Below are 19,667 nucleotides of genomic sequence, written 5' to 3'. Positions count from 1 at the left end.
TTACCCCGATGATCCAACACCACCCCTAGCTGCACAAGTTTTCTTATTATGCCCTTGACGTCGACAAATGCTACATGATTTTACATTGACACTGCGTCGAGCACTCGAATCCATCTCATTAGGGTATCGAGACGACTTTGGGCGTCCCACACCACGGCGTTTACTAGCATCAGCAACTATTCTCACCCCAGTATAATGAGGCCAATAGGGAACATCAGGAAGTGGATGAAAGCTCTTCAAGTATGTTTGCCTATACTCGACAGTGGTAAAGAAAGGATCAACGAAAGCAGCATAAGATAAGCTGCGAGAACGACAAACCGCAAGCACATGGGAGCATGGCAACTTGTAGATTTTTAATTTCTCACAAGTGCAAGTTTTGGCTACAAGGTTAACAGTGTGTACGTTACCACCTTTACCTGAAGCCCTGCCTCCTCGTCCAGTTGTAACCTCAAATAGCCCCATCTCATGATCAAAGGCTTGGACCTCGTGAGCACCAGATTTTGCCATGTTCATTTCAATTGTTGTTGTTGCCTTCTCAACGAAATCGTGGCCTTCTTCAATTCTCCTTTTACCCCAACCTCGTCTTGTAACAAAGTAGGAGTTCACTCGGTAAAACGTCATCCGAACAAGGGCGGTTATCGGCAAACAACGAGCACCTTTCATCACCCCATTAAAAGCTTCGGACATGTTTGTGGTTTTCACGCCATATCTAAAACCACCATCATGGTGGATCGACCACCGATGAGAAGAAATATCCATCAAGTACTTATGAGCTTCAACATTCAATTCACCAATTCTTCCCAAGTAGTAATCAAACTTCTTTCTTTGACGAGCATCTGCGGCTTTTCCGAAAAGGTTCTTCACATAAGCATTCTTGAACTGAGTGTTGACATTAGAGGCAAGGTGACGAGTACAAAATCGATGGTGGGCACGCGGCTCCTCCCACCCACTATTGACCTCATTCATTGTTTGCAAAATCCCTGCATGTCTATCAGAAATGACACATAAACCTTCCCTCTGAGTAACTAAATGCCGAATGCATTTCATGAACCATTTCCAACTCTCACCATTTTCACTTTCAACAATAGCAAAAGCAAGAGGGAACAATTGAGAATTCGCATCTGTACCCATGGCAATGAGTAACGTGCCCTTGTACTTACCATACAAATGAGTTCCATCTATGGTGATTAGGGGTCGACAGTGCTTAAAACCATCGATGGAAGGCTTGAATGCCCAAAACACTCTCAAAAAAATGTGAACAGAAGGATCTTCATTAGAAGCCAAGGTACACCATTCCACGACGGTTCCTGGATTAGATTCTTTCAATGCTTGCATGTACCTAGGCAACTCTTCGTAAGATTTCTCCCAATCACCAAAAATGCTTGCAATAGCCTTTTGTTTCGCTGACCAAGCTCTCTTGTAAGTGATGGTATACTTAAACTTGACTTTCACCGCTTGCACAATAACACGGATTTTCAAAGAAGGATCGGCACGAATAAGATCTTTTATCTCATTGCATACAAAATCAGAGGAGAGAAGAGGATGATCGATTGAGTTTATGTCACCCAAACAATTACTTGCATGGGGGCCATTATACCTCACAATTCTGAATGAAGCAAGACAAGGATCCTTGATTGCACGTAACCTCCATGAGCATTTGCATCACTCTCCAACACTCAACTACGTATTTTGTGGGCTCACTCTCCAACACCTTAAATGAATGATTTTTAGCTATGGAATAACCTTTGACTATGTCTTTCAATTGCGCCAAAGAATCAAACTCTTGCCCAATAGCAAATTCACCATCGAAAGAGTGGTTGTTGGACCAAGTCCTCCAAGAATCAAGCAAAATCGGATCCAACTCTGCAACATTGTTGAAAATTTGAGATGGAGCGCTTTCTCTTATAGCTTTGTCATTAGCATCTTGTGTATCTTCATCTTCATCAACATCACTATCCACCCCAACCGCTTCATCTCCAAAAAAATCAACACATATTTGATCTAGAGAATCGAAAAGTATCATAGATGGATCACCATTTGTAGCTTCTACATGTGGTGTTTGAGTTGGAGAAGTGAGCTCTGAAATGTGTTCACTAGCATATTGTTCATCCGTAAGCATTCTTGTGAATGAACCCGTTAACCCACTTTGATTTGTCAAGGGCAAGTAGGGAAATGGACTCGCCCATGAATCCATTTCATGAAAGGATTCCAAGTGGGATTGAGTTTCGGGTTGCTTTGGAAGTTGCTCGATGAACAATTGCATTGTGGTTGATTGTGTTTGAGACATAGCAATCAACATTGCTTTTAAAGAATTGTCATCATCCAACGGAATGGCTTCATATGAACCGGACATCATTGGATACCTCATTAGTAGCTTCAACTCCACATATCTCGAGTCACATCTCATAAGATCATAAACCTTACTCAAAACCTCATCATAACTCATTTGACAATTGACAAACCCAAATTTTCGCTCTCCTCCTTTATATGTAACATCACCGCTACTTTGCAAAATTTCCCCTCCCCAATGACAATAAATAGGATAGTCTGGCAACTCCATATTCTAAACAAAAAATAATATGATTAATAATATGAATCCCTAATTTGGGTCATCATAATCTGATTTCAATTCAAATGAACTTGAGAAATTGAAGACTAAAATTCCAAATTGAAAAACTCAAGAGCTTAAAACGAATCAAAGATAGGACTTTTAAGAGTACTTTTAAGCGATAAACAATTCAAAAACATAAAAACCACAGGATAATCATTTTAACATAATATGATTCATAACATCGCTATCTCAGTTAGCGGTTAGAAATACATTAACAATAAAAAAAATTACAATTCATGGTAATCATGATCATAAACCCATCAAACAAACCTAAGCATGATATTCCTAATAACATCATCAAACAAACCTAAACATAGCAACAAATATTACTGAATTAATAATTAAATTCGAATATATTAATTCAAAAAAAAATATTAGGGTTTACCTGATGCAGAACCACCGACGGCCGGTGGTGGGTGAGAAAGAAGCTCGACGGCGTTGGTGGCTGATGAGGAACCTCGATGTCCGGTGGTGTTGAGGAAGAGGTCCGACGGTCGACCTAGGGCTTAGGAGCAATCCTCGAAACGGAGGAGCGACGGAGAACGGTGAGAAAGATGATCACGAAGGGTGAGAATTCGTTGTGGGTGAGGAGGCTCGACGGCCTGAGGGAGGGCGAAGACGAAGGTCACCACCGGCGACCCGGGCGGTGGAGAGAGATCAGTGAGCGGGACGACGGAGAGAGAAACAGAGAGCGGGGTTTTTTTTTTATTTTGATTTTTTGAATTTGCTTACTGGGAGGTATGGGAGAGCAAGGGGTAAACCGCTATCTCAGATAGCGGTTCATTAAACATTAACCGCTATCTCAGATAGCGGTTAACCTCCATGAACCGCTATCTGAGATAGCGGTTTTGCTCTGCTTATTTAAAAAAAAAGGCCGGTTCACTGTGCTGACGTGGACGGTATGGTGGGAATTAACAAGAAAAGTAACGTATTTTGGGAATTAACTTATCTTTGTGCAATATTGACGGATATCGCTCTAAATTTCTAGACTTTTAGAGTAATTTATTGAAATTTGAATACTCCTATTTATATAAACATTACTCAGTACTCACTAAATAGTGAAAACTACTTTAGTAAAAACTAAAATAATACTCTGTTACAACTTACAAGTGTTACAAGGACCATGATACTAATGATCGGAAAAACAAACTCTAGTAAATCTTTTCTCTTTCTTCCTACCTTCAGCAACATATTTTATGATCTATTTTTCTATCATTAACAAGCCTACTAATTTTCGCATGCATCATCATCCATCATACCATCATCAACTTCACAAATCACAACCAAACACCTCTAACAACTCACCAAATACCATCTCCAAGAAATCCGCCATCATCGTCAACTTCCCACACCAATTTCAATTAAAAAAATTCAAATTGAATTTGCCTATTGTTTCTTTCCCATCAAAATCATATTTTTTTGGCCTATAATTTACTCTCAATTTCCACCATTTCCTTCATCATACAACCAGTCCACCATTTTTTCCACTACTATCATCCTTTTTCTCGCTCCTAACGTGTTTTATGTCTCTCCTCCCAACATAAGAGATCCACTAATAAATTGAATTTCCGTCATTAATCCACCAAGTTTTTTTTGTTAATTAGATGAATTATTGTACTGAAAAATCAACTGTAAAGAATTTGATTAATTGAATAAAGCTTATAAGCAGAATTGGGAAGGAGAAGGAAGAGGCGACAAAAAAATCTAGTTTGCAAAGTAATTCAAATACGCACAGCGATTAATGGGTTAAACGATGGATATGTAGTTTCAAGTTTGTAATTATATTTGTCTGTCATCAAGATCGTATATTTGTTATCATCTGCTATTATTTTGGAAATTAAGAGGTGGGTGAAGATGGTGGCTATTAAAAGAGAGGAGTTACAATAAAGTTGAAGAGGAGAGATAAGGTTTTCTGTTTGTTAAAGTGGACTGCTGAAAAGTTTCATTAAAGGGGAAAGTATCTCCCCGAGAAACAGTTTTCAGAAGCTCCAATTTGGAGCTTCTCCTTCTACCCCTACTAGAAACACTTTTGGGCTTCTCAAGAAGTAGAAACATCTTTCAACTTTTGGGTCATAGAAACTCTCCTAGAAGCTTGGCCAAACACTACCTAGATTTTGGCCGATGCGATGCATGAATTCTAGTAAATTATTAAGTTAAAATAAAACACTTATATATACCAATTGCTATCTTTTATATATTAGATTAGTTTTTGATTTTGGATTATATCTCATTTTAGATTTATTTTTTAATTTTAGTGTATTTGATTTTGGATGAAATTGTACTATGTGTAATATTCTATTAAATTGTTAAGTTAAAATAAAACTCCTACATATACCAATTTCTATCTTTTATATATTATATTAGATTTTTTTTTATTTTGGATTGTATTTCATTTTATATTTAATTTTTAATTATTATAGTGTTTGATTTTGGACGAAATTGCATATACGTAATATATATTAATAATTAATTAATAAAAATATCTACGTGGCACCTCGACTTTTTTGATTCAAAAATAATTTTGAAATCTTATTTTTCATTGGCCGAAAGCATTAGATTTCCTACGTGGCGCTCTAATATTGGATTAGTGTTTGATTTTGGATTGAATATTATTTTAGATTAGTGTTTGATTTTGGATGATTTTTATTTTAGATGTATTTTTTAATTATTAGAGTGTTTGATTTTTTATGGATTTGTATATATTAATAAATAAATAATTAAAATATCTATGTGGAAAATAATTAATTATCTACGTGGCACTCGATTTTTTTAATTCAAAGTTAAATTAGAAATCTTATTTTTCATTGGCCGAAACCAATAGTAATCCTACGTGGCGCCCTAATAATTCTGCAAATCACGGGCGTTACTTAGGCACTGTTCTTTTTGGCTTAATTTCAGTTTCACGACTTATTTTGCGGTTCAGTTCAGTCCAGGAGCATTCAATTCAAATCAACTTATTATTATTATTATTATTCTTATTATTATTATTATTATTATTATTATCATTATTAATATTATAATTATTATTTATTATTATTATACATAACTTATTGTTTCCTATTAATTTATTATTAATTATAATTTATTATTTACCATATATTATTATTGTTTATTAATTTAATATGTATTAATAATTATTTATTAGTTAGTTATTAATTATTAATTATTTCGTTATTAATTATTATTTATTATTTAGTTATTAATTATCATTTATTATTATTAAGTAATTAATTATTAATTATTAATTATCATTTATTATTATTAAGTAATTAATTATTAATTATTAATTATTAATTATTAATTATTAATTATTAATTATTAATGATTAATTATTAATTATTAATTATTAATTATTAATTATTAATTATTAATGATTAATGATTAATTATTAATTATTAATTATTAATTATTAATTATTAATTATTAATTATTAATTATTAATTATTAATTATTAATTATTAATTATTAATTATTAATTATTAATTATTAATTATTAATTATTAATTATTAATTATTAATTATTAATTATTAATTATTAATTATTAATTATTAATTATTAATTATTAATTATTAATTATTAATTATTAATTATTAATTATTAATTATTAATTATTAATTATTAATTATTAATTATTAATTATTAATTATTAATTATTAATTATTAATTATTAATTATTAATTATTAATTATTAATTATTAATTATTAATTATTAATTATTAATTATTAATTATTAATTATTAATTATTAATTATTAATTATTAATTATTAATTATTAATTATTAATTATTAATTATTAATTATTAATTATTAATTATTAATTATTAATTATTAATTATTAATTATTAATTATTAATTATTAATTATTAATTATTAATTATTAATTATTAATTATTAATTATTAATTAATAATTATTAATCATTAATTATTAATTATTAATTATTAATTATTAATTATTAATTATTAATCATTGATTATTAATTATTAAACATTAATTATAAATTATTAATTATTAATTATTAATTATTAATTATTAATTATTAATTATTAATCGTTAATTATTAATTATTAATTATTAATTATTAATTATTAATTATTAATTATTAATTATTAATTATTAATTATTTATTATTTATTATTTATTATTAATTTAATATAATTATTTATTATTTATTATTTATTATTTATTATTTATTATTCATTATTTATTATTTATTATTCGTTATTTCAATTCAGTAATATTAAGTTAAGTCAAATTCAGTTCAGTTCAGGAGCATTCAGTTCAGTTTAGTTCAGTTCAGTTCAGTTCAGTTAAGTTCAGCTCTAAACAACAGGGCCTTGTACATTGTACTAGACTAGATTTAAAGTACGTGCGAATTCATTTTTTTATGAGATTTTTTTTCAACTTTAAGCGATAGTTAGAACAGTGATTGTTTTTATGATCAATGAGTATGACAGTTTTAACGGGTCTTTATTTATCTATTAAAAAAATTTAAAATTTATCTCTTATTATGTTTTACCGGGTCTTTATTTATCTATTTTATTTTTCTGTTATTATCTTTCACTAAGTTTCATTATCTTTTAATAATTTTCAAAATTTATCTCTTATTACTCCCTCCGTTCCTAAATAAGTGTCACTTTTGGGCCTCGGCACGGTGTTTAAGAAAATTGTAAAGTGCATAAGAGTTAATGATTGGGAATGGTTTATTTTGGGAAAGGATAAAGTAGATAATTGTTTAATTGAATAAAGTACAAATAAAAGTGTATGTAGGGATTGAAAAGTCGAAAAGTGTAGAATGTGTAAGTAAAAGTAATTATGATTTATACTCCCTCCGTCCCGTAATACTAAACCTGTTTTCCTTATCGGGCCGTCCCTTAATACTTGACCTGTTTCTAAAAATGGAAATATTCTAACAATATTATATTATTTCTCGCTCCACCCCTATTAACCCACATACCCCCTACTCCATACAAAAAATAATTAAAAATTCAACCCCTACTCTCCCCCAACCCCACCCCCTTTACACCTTTCCCACTAACTATATTAAAATAATACCCCACTATCAACTACTACCTATTAAATTAAATAAGTCAATTCAAGTCCCTTAAACTCTGTGCCGGTCAAACCGGGTCGAGTATTCCGGGACGGAGGGAGTAGAAAAGTGGAAAAAGTGTATGGAAAAGTGTGAAAAATGTATGGAAAAGTGGGAAAAGTACATGTTCAAAAATAGAAATTGGACACTTATAAGGGAACGCCAAAAATAGAAAAGTGACACTTATTTAGGAACGGAGGGATTATCTTTTGCCAGACCTTTATTTATATGTTTTTATATTTCTCTTATTCTTTTTTTACTGAGTTTTATTTATCTTTATCTCTTATTATCTTTTATTGGGTCTTTATTTATCTATTTTTATTTTTCTCTTATTATCTTTTTTTTACTGAGTTTTATTAATCTTTATCTCTTATTATCTTTTACTGGGTCTTTATTGTCTATTTTTATTTTTTAATAAGTATGAAATAATATTAGTATTTGATGACATGGAAATCGTATGTGGACGCTCTGAATGCTCCTTAAAAAACTCATTTTGTGTGTGTGTGTGTGTGTGCGTGTGTGTGTATATATATATATATATATATATATATATATATATATATATACATATATATATATATATATATATATATATATATATATATATAAAGGCTCATGTGAGAACACCCCTTCTATGTGAGAACACAATCTTATATGAGAATAATTCTTGACCTTTGGATCGTTTCTAATCTAACCGCTGAAAATCAAGGGATTACTAATGGCATTTTTGTAAATTCTTTGAATATATACCCATCTGATTTTTTTCCTTCTCACGCTGATTTCTTTCTCTCTCTAAACTCTCCTTTCTCCTTGTTTTCTCTCTTCTCTCTCTTCACCATGCCGCCATTGTAGGACCTCAATCAAGGTCGATTTGATCTTCAAATTTGCTTTAGAATTCAATCATATTCTCGAATACATTCATCTAATTGCTTATTTAAAGGTATTTTATCAATTTCGCAATTTTGTTTTTCATATTTAAGTTATTATTTGCTGATTTTCGACCTAATTTTACATCTGATCCGTAATTATTCTTTTTATCAAAATTATTGAATTGTTGATTATCTAATTGCCAATTGCGTGATTATTTAGCTGCCTTTTTAAATTTTGCTGATTACGTGATTATTAAATTGTCGATTTGCGCTTTAAAATTTTGTTGATTACGTGATTATTGAGCTGTGTTTTTAAATTTGTTTTTGATTACTGAATTCTGATTTTGTTATTGATCTATTTTGCTTTTGATTTTTTGATTTAGTTTTGATTTCCTGTGATGTTTTTGATTTAGTTTTTTGATTTCCTAATTTGTTTTTGATTTATTTTTTTGATTTTTGGATTTGTTGTTGTTTAATTTTTTTAATTATCGAATTGTTCTTCTCAGTTCGTATTTTAATTTCTGTGTTCAAATTCTTATTTACAGATTTAGCAATGTCATCGGAACTTCATCCTAGTCCGACCTCATCATTGACGAAATCCAGTGAGTTTTCTTATTAATGTGTCTTATATTTAATGTTCTGAATAATCGTTTTAAATGTTCTGAATAATAGTGATTTATGTTCTGTACAGTTGTTTCTAGTGTTCTGTATATTTGCTCTCATTTTTCTGAGAAATTGTTCTTCATGTTCTGAATGGTTGCATTACATGTTCTGAATAATCGTTCCAATGTTCTGAGTAATAGTATTTTTGTTCTGAATACTTGATTCTAGTTTTTTGTATAGTTGTTCTTATTTTCAATTGTTTTTTATATTCTGAATTATTGCTTTACATGTTCTGAAAGTTTAACATAATGTTCTATCGGATTAGATTATGAATCCTCATGCACCCATACTAGTTGTTACAACGAGATTAGAATATGAATCCTCATGCAGCCATACTAGTTGCATAAATATCTTATATGTCTGTAATCGTTCGTAAAAAAAAAGAATATTTTGATGCATATTTTTGGTTTATAAAGCATTTGCCATATTTTTCGAACATATGGTTAAAGTTTTAAAACATATGATTTGAGTTTTAGAACATTTGCTATGGTTTTCAGAACATATGGGTTAAGGTTTAGAACATTTTCTATGGCTTTTAGAACATTTGCTATGGTTTTTTAGAACATTTGCCATGGCTTTTAGAACATATGACTTTTTGTTACTGTTGAAATGGTTTATGAACAATTTGCTGGAGGTGAATTTCAATGGGAACATGATTGATATTAATCAAGATTAACAATTGCTTATCAATTGTCTAAATGCTTTACTTGATACAAATCAACAACTTTGACCCCAATGCAGAAAAGCAGGAAGAAGAGAAGTCACGTGTCAGCCATCAAATCGTATCTGGTAGCACAGGTAGCAACCCGAAGGTCTGGTTTTGCTAGAAAAAAAAATCAAGCAGACCCATAAGGTTGGCCTAGTTATTTTATCTCTCGTAGAATTGCATATCTTTATGCTCCTATTTGACATTATCATAGATTTCCAACAGAAGAATCGTATAATAAGCTTTTTGGGGGATGGAAGGAAGACGAGGTAAGACCTTATTGTTGTGTTTTGTCAACTGGGACCAGTGATGATGACTTCCTGCCTAGTTGATTCTTATTGTTGTTGATGTTGGCCTTCTGCTGCTGTAAGTTTGTTGGTCAAGTGATGCCTATTAGCTCAATTGGTAGAGCTTTGTGCGCTTGCACAATGATGTAGGTTCGAATCCTACATAGGCAATTCTTTGTATTCCGTTTATGGTATTAACTCGTATTTGATGATTCTTTACTTTTGAATCACTTTTATTTACTTTTGAATCAGTTCTATTTAATTTAGAACATAAGTATCAGTTTTTGGAACATTAGCTTTTGTTTTTAGAACATGAAGTCACAAACATTTAGAACATAAGCAACACGTATTTTAAAATATTGAATTTCATTATATATATTTCAACTTTTAAAATAAAAGAGGTTAAATACATTACACATTAAATTTATTTATTTATTTATTTATTTATTTATTTATTTATTATTATTATTATTATTATTATTATTATTATTATTATTATTATTATTATTATTATTATCATTGAAATGTGAATTATCATTTCTCTTAAATTCTTGAACATATGAAAAAGTATTTAGAACACGAGACTTAACTTTTTAGAACACGGACGAAAAGGCTTTAAATGTATTTAACTTATATAGAACAACCTATGTAGGATTTGAACCTACATCCATGTGCAATGGCACATTGCTCTACCATTTGAGCTAATAGGTTTTAAAAAATATTCAAACAAGTTATTCATTGTTGACAAAAAATTATGTAAATAAACAAAAATGGAAGCCCAGAACACACATGTAAACCTTTAGAACATAAGCAATGTTAATTCATAACATAAGCAACATTAGTTTAGAACATATGCAATGTTAATTCAGAACATATGCAATGCTAGTTTAGAACATAAGACAAGGTGTATGTCATCCAACTCAATATCTATTTCTTCTTTGCTATACATGACCAAAGTAACTCTGTTGGTGTCTAAGCTTGTTACAAGTTCAACAGAAAACTTTGACTTATGGGCACCAATATGCAAATCAAGGCACCAAAGCCTATCTTCCTAATGGAAGCTCTGTGTTGTCTGGGAATTTTAGGAATAAGTGCCATGAACCAATTTGCTGGTATTCTTTGGATCAAAAGTCTTTCCTCCTTCTTCACCGACCTTGAATTGTTATCCACTTCTATGCAGTCTTGTGACCCCGAACGCACCTCAACTATAGACTTGTGCTTCTTGACATCTCTAACAACAATTTTTGTACTCTCTTTCCTCTTTGCAACATGTTTCCTTAGTTTGTTATGTTTCTTATTCACTTCCTCTTGTTCTTTGTTCACATTAACATCGGTTTCTTCATTGAGGTTAGCTTTAGTTTCTCTATTGTTGTGAGTTTCGATTACCCTGCATCACATGAAACAAATTTAGTTCTGTTATAAACAATGTATATATGTTCTAACAATTGAATTATATGTTCTAACAAGTGAAGCTATATGTTCTGTACATTATTCCTATATGTTCTAACAGTTAAGCTACATGTTCTAAGCAGTTAATCTGTATGTTCTAAGATATGATGTTTAGAGATATTAGAGAGATATAGTTTTATATTTGAGAGATTTTATTTTGGATTAAACTTGGCAAAACAACTTAAGGCATGGAACTACAAACCAAAACAACAATATAGGAACAACTTAACAACAACACATGAAACATTGAAAATGACAATCTCCTTCTAATTAAGGGCAAAAACCTCTACAGATTGAACACATTGAGGCAGGTGGGCAACTAACGGACTGTGTTTGACACTTCCTATTCTGAATTTTTATGCGTAGATCAGTAGATGTCAATTACTTATAATTTGTTGGAATTGTCTGTCTACTGCAGAGATGGGAAGAGGAATATGAAAGACAGCGAATTTTGAACAAAAAGCACATCAGGGGTAATGTAGCTCGCTCAAATAGAGAATTCTGAATTCAGAAAAAGATATCAAGGAAGGAGCTCAAAGGCACCAGTTATATGGATTATGACTTGTTTCTGAATTCTTAATGTTGAAATATAATATAAGCACATAGATGAGAGTTGGTCGGCTCAATTTCACTTAGAAAGTTGGTTTCATATCATGGTTAGCAAGCTTGGGAAGGTTGAAAACCAAGGAGAAACTACTCAAAGTTGGAGACACTTCAAGCATCTATTATGGGACTGCACTCATGAATCATTAATCATCAACCAGAAAATTAGGCAACTTGCCCTCTGGGTTCTACATTTTCCACCAAAATAATCAAACTGCCATCGCACATATTATCCCGACAAAGGTTCACAAATTCTATGATACAGTTATCTTTATCTCTGGAGCAACTGTCAAATTCAAAACACAGTGATCAAATTCACACCTAAACACACTTTGATACACCAGGAAAAACGACTCGAGCTCTAATACAAATTTAGTCAATAGGAATCAGTAATAATAAAAGTTTGATAAGAATCTCGGGAAGTGAACAATAAGTAAGTGAAGATGAACATATCACATATTCACATTGATTCTTAAACCTGTCAAAACAACGTAAGGCATGGAACTACAAACCAAACCAACAACACGTGAACAATGTAATAGCAACATAGGAACAGACCATCAGGGAAACTCAAACACCTAAACTAATAGATGGAAACAGATAATATCAACTAGTAAAACTGTCAAACGTCAGATAAGACAACATATAATTAATTTCACTAGCTAGCTTTCAAATTCAGAACATGTGCACTTGTAATTAGAACATATGCAATTATGATGTTCTACACAGTGATTTATGATGTTCTACAAAGTGATATGTGATGTTCTACACAGTGATTTATGATGTTCTACATTCTAAACCTTCATGTTCTAAAGTATTGAGAGTATAAAATATTACTCTAAATTATTCATGATGTCGTTCAGAACATTCAAAAAATATCAAAATAATATCTTAAAATGACGAAAATATCTTAAAATTCTCAATTCTCAAAACAATTCAAAAAATCACAAATTAAATTCTAATTAAAAATACTAAAAATTCATAAAATTCAGAACATTTATAATTGCATCAAACATCAAATATAAGGAATATAAAAATTTCAAAATCGCTAGAAACATCCAAATATTTGCAAACCAAATAATTACAAAAATAAATTATGAGAAATTCCGAAAATAATTACAAAATTTCGAAATTAATAAATAAATTTCGCTACAATTAAACCACCGAATTCTTACTCTTCATTATCGTCTGGATTTTTTGCTAGTTTGTCGTGTTTGTTTTTGCTGAAAATCAAAATTTAACAAAAATTATCTTCAATTAATGTATAAAAACAAGGAATTCGAAATTAGGTTACAAATTCGCTTACCTTCGTCGTTCGTATTGTTTTTCTACTCCAATCATCTTCAATTGAAAATGTTAGGTTAAAATTAGGAAAAATTGTAGAAGGCGAGAAGAAATGTAGAACAATTGAACTCGAATTTACCTTAAATCAATAATTGGAGTTGCGACGACGGAGCGATTTGCCGTTTTGGAGGCTGCGATGGCGGTTTTCTTCAAAGGAGAGAGAAAATTGAGGGGATAATAGGGAGTTCAAAATCGCGTGAGAGGGAAAGAGTGAAGAGGAGGGTCTGGAGAGAGAAAGTTACGTGGGTTTAATGAAAAAGTGATTGGTTTTAATTGGAAGTTTGATGGGTTTTCTTATTTAATCCTAGCCATTAGATTGAATCTAATCCTACGGATTAGATTCATTCTCATATATATTAGTATACTCACATAAGGAGGTATTTTCACATGATCCCTCCCTATATATATATATATATATATATATATATATATATAGAGGAAGGCTCTCGTGAGAACACTTCCTTACGGTGAGAACACTTCTTTACGGTGAGAACACTTTTTAATAATGGCATTTTCGTAATTATTATGAACAAATATCCCAATATAATTATTTTTTAACCATTTTTTCCATTATTTCCAGCCCTATTTCTCTCTCTTCGATTCCCCTCTCTCTCTCTCTCCTTTCGAACGCTTCTCTCACTGCTCAGTTCGCTGCTCGCCGCCGCCGATCGCCGCCGCTTCTCGCCGTTGCTCACCGCCGCCGCTCGACGCTGCTCGCCGCCGCAGATCGCCGCTGCTCCCAGCAATTCCATCGTTGGTCGCCGAACCTGAAATCGAACCAAAAATGGTGGTGCTGTTAGTTGTGGTTCGCGAATCATGTAAAAGTAATTTCAATTCAGCAATTCAATCTCGCTGAAATTCAATTCAATCGATTTCTTAATTCAATCTCGCTGAAATTCTTCGAAATCGAATTGAAATCGATTTTAATCTCGCCAAAATTGATTTCTCAATTCAACCTCGCCTAAATCGATCGCCGCCGTTGCTCGCGGTGGTTCCTTCTCTTCTCGTCGCCGCTCGAACAAATTCGCCGGTCAAATTGAACCAGAAATCCACTAATTTCAATCAGCAATTTCAATCGGTAATTTCAATCCAGTAATTCTCATTTCTCGATTTCTCGATTCAAAATCAATTTTAATCAGCAATTTTCAATCGATTTTTCAATCGATTCTTCGAAATCAAAACATATATGTGAACCTGCAAATCAAACTTCGAATGTTTCTAGCAACTTTACCAGATGTTTTTAATTACATTCCAATCAGTACGACCTTAATATTTTGGAAACCTGCAATTGTATACTGGTATATTATGTTATTTCTTTGGTGCTGGTGCGGTAGAATATCGGAGTTTATCTATTTAGATTGTGTAAACTTGGAAGTTGTTTGGTAAATATTTCACTCTCAAAGTGTATTGTAGCCTCTAAATTTGCAAAATTATGCTGTGAACACTGTGGCTTATCGTAGTACATGGTTGCGCAATTAGTTTATCTTTATTTTACTTTTCTGTATGTATCTCTTCTTAATTGCCAACATATATCAAGTGTACATTGGCAATAAAGAAAAGTGGCAGCATTAAAACATGCTATAATAAATTTTAGAACTTACTTGAATACATTTAGAACATGCTTGAATAAAGTTAGAACACCGTTGAAAAAGTTAAAACATGCTTGAATAAATTTAGAACATGTTTGGATGAATTTAGAACATGTTTAAATAAATGTAGAACATGGTTGAATAAATTTAGAACATGCTTGAATAAATTTAGAACATGCTTGAAAAAATTTAGAACATCATTTAATAAATTTAGAACATGCTTGAATAAATTTAGAACATGAGCTTGAAAATTTAGAACATGATTGAATAAATTTAGAACATGCTTGAATTAATTTTGAAGATGCTTGAATAATTTTATAACATGTTTAATAGTTTTAGAACATGTTTGAATTAATTTAGAACATGAGCTTAAAAGTTTAGAACATGTATATATGTATATGTGTTGACTACATTCTCATGTTCTAAATTTAGAACATTGTTGAATAAATTTAGAACATCTTTGAATAAATTTAGAACATGGTTGAACAAATTTAGAACATCGTTGAATAAATTTAGAACATCGTTGAATAAATTTAGAACATCGTTGAATAAATTTAGAACATCGTTGAATAAATTTAGAACATCATTTAATAAATTTAGAACATCATTTAATAAATTTAGAACATCGTTGAATAAATTTAGAACATGCTTGAATAAATTTAGAACATGAGCTTACAAATTTAGAACATGGTTGGATAATTTTAGAACATGCTTGAATTAATATAGAACATGAGGTTAAAAATTTAGAACATGGTTGAATAATTTTAGAACATGCTTGAATTAATCTAGAACATGAAGTTAAAAATTTAGAACATGGTTGAATAAAATTAAAACATGCTTGAATAAATTTAGAACATGGTTGAACCAATTTAGAATATGGTTAAATAAATTTAGAACATCGTTGAATAAATTTAGAATATGAGTTAGCAAATTTAGAACATTGTTGAATAAATATAGAACATAGAGAGTGCAAAAGTGTTCTCACCATAAGAAGTGTTCTTACATAAGGAGGTGTTCTCACCGGATCCCTCCCCTCTATATATATATATATATATATATATATATATATATATATATATATATATAGGGGAGGGATCCGGTAAGAACACCTCCTTATGTAAGAACATTTCTTACGGTAAGAACACTTTTGTACTCTCCATGTTCTAAATTTGTTCAACTATGATCTAAATTTGTTCAACCATGTTCAAAATTTGTTCAACCATGTTCTAAATTTATTCAACCATGTTCTAAATTTTCAAGCTCGTGTTCTAAATTTATTCAACCATGTTCTAAATTTTCAAGCTCATGTTCTAAATTTATTGAACCATGTTCTAAATTTTTATTCAACGATGTTCTAAATTTGATCAACCATGTTCTAAATTTATTCAACCATGTTTTATATTTTCAACTCATGTTCTAAATTTGTCCAACCATGTTCTAAATTTATTCAAGCATGTTTTAATTTCACTAATTCTACAATGTTCTAAATTTTAAATCTCATGTTCTAAATTTATTCAAACATGTTCTAAATTTATTCAACGATGTTCTAAATTTGTTCAACCATGTTCTAAATTTATTCAAACAAGATCTAAATTTATTCAACCATGTTTTAAATTTAGAACATAAGAACCTAGTCAACAAATATACATATATACATGTTCTAAATTTTCAAGCTGATGTTCTAAACTTATTCAACAATTATCTAAATTTGTTCAACCATGTTCTAAATTTATTCAAGCATGTTCTAAATTTATTCAAGCATGTTCTAAAATTATTCAAGCATGATCTAAATTTAGAACATGAGAACCTAGTCAACACATATACATATATACATGTTCTAAATTTCCAAGCTCATGTTCTAAATTGATTCAAGCGTGTTCTAAAATTATTCAACCATGTTCTAAATTTGTTCAACCATGATATAAATTTATTCAACCATGTTCTAAACTTTCAAGATCATGTTCTAAATTTATTCAACTATGTTCTAAATTTGTTCAACCATTTTCTAAATTTATTCAAGCATGTTTTAGTTTTATTCAACCATGTTCTAAAGTTTTAAGTTCATGTTCTAAAATTATTCAACCATGCTCTAAATTTATTCAACAACGTTCTAAATTTAGAACATGAGAACCTAGTCAAAACATATACATATATACATGTTCTAAAATTTCAAGCTCATGTTCTAAATTAATCAAGCATGTTCTAAAATTGTTAAACATGTTATAAATTTATTCAACCATGTTCTAAATTTATTCAAGCATGTTCTAAATCCATTCAAGCATGTTCTAAATTTATTCAAACATGTTCTAAATTTATTCAAGGTTATTATGTCGTGAGATACATGTAACGATTTAGGTTATTATATCATGAGATACATGTATGTGGTCGTTCAAGCTCACGTACAACAAGTGCACGGGTAGTTTGGAGGAGGTTAGTGTTTTCTAACAGTTTAAGATACAAGTACATTTTCAGTTTTTGCTTCATTAGTTGTCCAGGCAGCTACACTATAAGATAATAGAAAAGGAACTCAATATTCAACTACTATGAGCACCAGAGCGCATCAAGATATTATGAATACAGATCTGTCTCACAAAACTCGCCAGGCACATATATCTGCAAGGTCTATACAGTTTATGCCATCATTCATGAAAACCAGTACGCACAGATTATATATATACTTCTCTGTTTTCATCTCTGATCTCAAAAGCCCAAACATTTCAAGATGATACAGTATAAGCAGAAACTGAGAGACATCAATCATAACTTGTGAATTGAAATCGATTTTAATTTACAAGATGATTGAAATCGATTTTAATTTTTGAATTGAGAAATCAATTGAAACCGATTATAATTTCTGAATTGAGAAATTGAGAAATGAGAATTGCTGGATTGAAATTACCAATTGAAATTGCCGATTGAAATCGCGGAGAAATTCGAATTCGAACAGCACTTCTCCATTGAACAAGTTCGAACAATTCCTCAATCAGCACTTCTCCATTGAACAAATTCGAAAAAATTCGAAATAGAACCAGAAATCAAACCTAAATCGATTGTTCGAACAAATTCTCCGGTGTTCAAGCGTGGCGGAATCCGTTGCGGTGGCAGAAACCAGCCTAATTGCTGGATTTCTGGTTCGATTTCGCGGCCACCAGAAACACGCTGCCACCAGAAACACGCCGCTACCGGCAATTAGAATTGCGTAGATCAGAGAGCGGCGGCGAACGAGAGATCAGAGAGCGGCGAGAGGAGATCAGAGAGTGGCGGAGCGGCGTCGAGCTGGATGGTGGTGGTGGCTACGAGCGGTGGCCGGATGTGTGTTCGAAAAGGGGGGAGAGAGAGGAATTGAAGAGAGAGAGAGAAAACAACAGCCGCCACAACCGCGAGATACGAGCGGCGACCGGCGATGGGCGACCGGCGAGCAACGGCGGCAACGAGCGGAGATCAGATGTTGATGGTGTTTGAAAGTTAGAGAGAGGAACTGAAGAGAGAGAGTGGAAAAAAAATCCGAAAAACAAAATCTAAAAAAAAATTATTTTTGTTTTTAATCCCAATCTTTAAAATATTTAAAGGTCCAGATTTGTTAAAATCGATTCATTTTGGGCGGTCAGATTAGAAACAATCCAACGGTTTAAAAAGTGTTCTTACTGTAAGAAGTGTTCTCACCGTAAGAAGTGTTCTTACGGGAGCCTTTCTATATATATATATATATATATATATATATATATATATATAGGACCAGGTTCTGGTGAGAACCTAGCTTAAGATGAGAACCAATCCCAGCCGTTGGATTATGATGAAACAGATGCCTGAGATTATTTCGAGCATTAATGACGAACTGCAATTTCTCTCTCTTGCAAACTGACAACTTCTCTCTCTTCAACCAACACACTTCCTCCCTCACTCACGTCAAATTCTCTCTCTTCAACCAACGCACTTCCTCCCTCACTCACGTCAATTTCTCTCTCCTCACTTGAATTCAAACGATTTTTTTTTTCAAAATCACCTGAAAAAACGGGAAGAATAACGTAATCGCGAAGATTGTTGAAATTTTGAGGTATGTTTACATAATTATTACATAGATTTTTTTTAATGTCGATTTTCCTCAAATTTCTGCAAAATTCTACTCAACTTTCTACGAATTTTGCTCGATCCTACTGATTTGAAGTATTCGTAGCTTGAAATTTGAATTTTCCAGTGCCGGAGCTTTAATTTTCCGGCAAGTGAACTACTAAGGTATTTTCTCTCTCCTACTAGTTTCAGAACTTTTGTTGTTTGTTTGTTTTTATTTTATTTTTTTGTAAATTTTTGATGTGAAATTTTTCGATATAATTTTTGGTGTTTGATTTTTGGTGTTTATTTATTTTAACAGGAAAAAATGACAAAAAATGAGAAAAATCCAAAACAAGGTAATGTAGCCTAATTTTTGTTTACTTTTGATAATAGAAAGTTTACCA

At 31.2% G+C, this 19,667-nt stretch overlaps 2 protein-coding genes across 3 annotated transcripts; both read right to left on the bottom strand.

The window, feature by feature from the left end:
- Positions 1-2,560, bottom strand: LOC130467427 (uncharacterized). The gene is made up of 2 exons (XM_056835932.1): positions 1,712-2,560; positions 1-1,629 (listed from the first exon to the last, which is right to left on the bottom strand). Exons 1-2 carry the CDS (start codon positions 2,558-2,560, stop codon positions 1-3), a joined length of 2,478 nt encoding a protein of 825 aa, XP_056691910.1.
- An 8,460-nt stretch (positions 2,561-11,020) lies between these two features.
- Positions 11,021-18,800, bottom strand: LOC110779851 (uncharacterized). 2 transcript variants are annotated; one of them, XM_056836819.1, is made up of 5 exons: positions 18,113-18,800; positions 13,704-14,391; positions 13,587-13,621; positions 13,456-13,503; positions 11,021-11,615 (listed from the first exon to the last, which is right to left on the bottom strand). In XM_056836819.1, the coding sequence occupies exons 3-5, from the start codon at positions 13,619-13,621 to the stop codon at positions 11,210-11,212; spliced, it is 489 nt and encodes a 162-aa protein (XP_056692797.1). In that variant the 5' UTR covers positions 13,704-14,391; positions 18,113-18,800; the 3' UTR covers positions 11,021-11,209. The 2 variants fall into 2 exon arrangements, with proteins under 2 accessions (XP_056692797.1, XP_056692798.1); XM_056836820.1 differs by lacking the exon at positions 18,113-18,800 and adding an exon at positions 14,581-15,514.
- Positions 18,801-19,667: the final 867 nt, after the last annotated feature.

This window comes from Spinacia oleracea, chromosome 2, assembly GCF_020520425.1.
Source record: "Spinacia oleracea cultivar Varoflay chromosome 2, BTI_SOV_V1, whole genome shotgun sequence".
Taxonomy (NCBI): domain Eukaryota; kingdom Viridiplantae; phylum Streptophyta; class Magnoliopsida; order Caryophyllales; family Amaranthaceae; genus Spinacia; species Spinacia oleracea.
This window is presented reverse-complemented; position numbering and strand designations above follow the sequence as displayed.

Bases quoted from the DNA above. Each gene is read 5' to 3' on its own strand.
- LOC130467427 (XM_056835932.1), bottom strand. From the start codon at position 2,560: ATGGAGTTGCCAGACTATCCTATTTATTGTCATTGGGGAGGGGAAATT. The intron at 1,630-1,711 runs GTGTTGGAGAGT...CGTGCAATCAAG, and splicing joins CTAAAAATCATTCATTTAAG to GATCCTTGTCTTGCTTCATT.
- LOC110779851 (XM_056836819.1), bottom strand. From the start codon at position 13,621: ATGATTGGAGTAGAAAAACAATACGAACGACGAAG. The intron at 13,504-13,586 runs GTAAGCGAATTT...TTTGATTTTCAG, and splicing joins AAACAATACGAACGACGAAG to CAAAAACAAACACGACAAAC. The intron at 11,616-13,455 runs GTAAGAATTCGG...CATGTGATGCAG, and splicing joins AATCCAGACGATAATGAAGA to GGTAATCGAAACTCACAACA.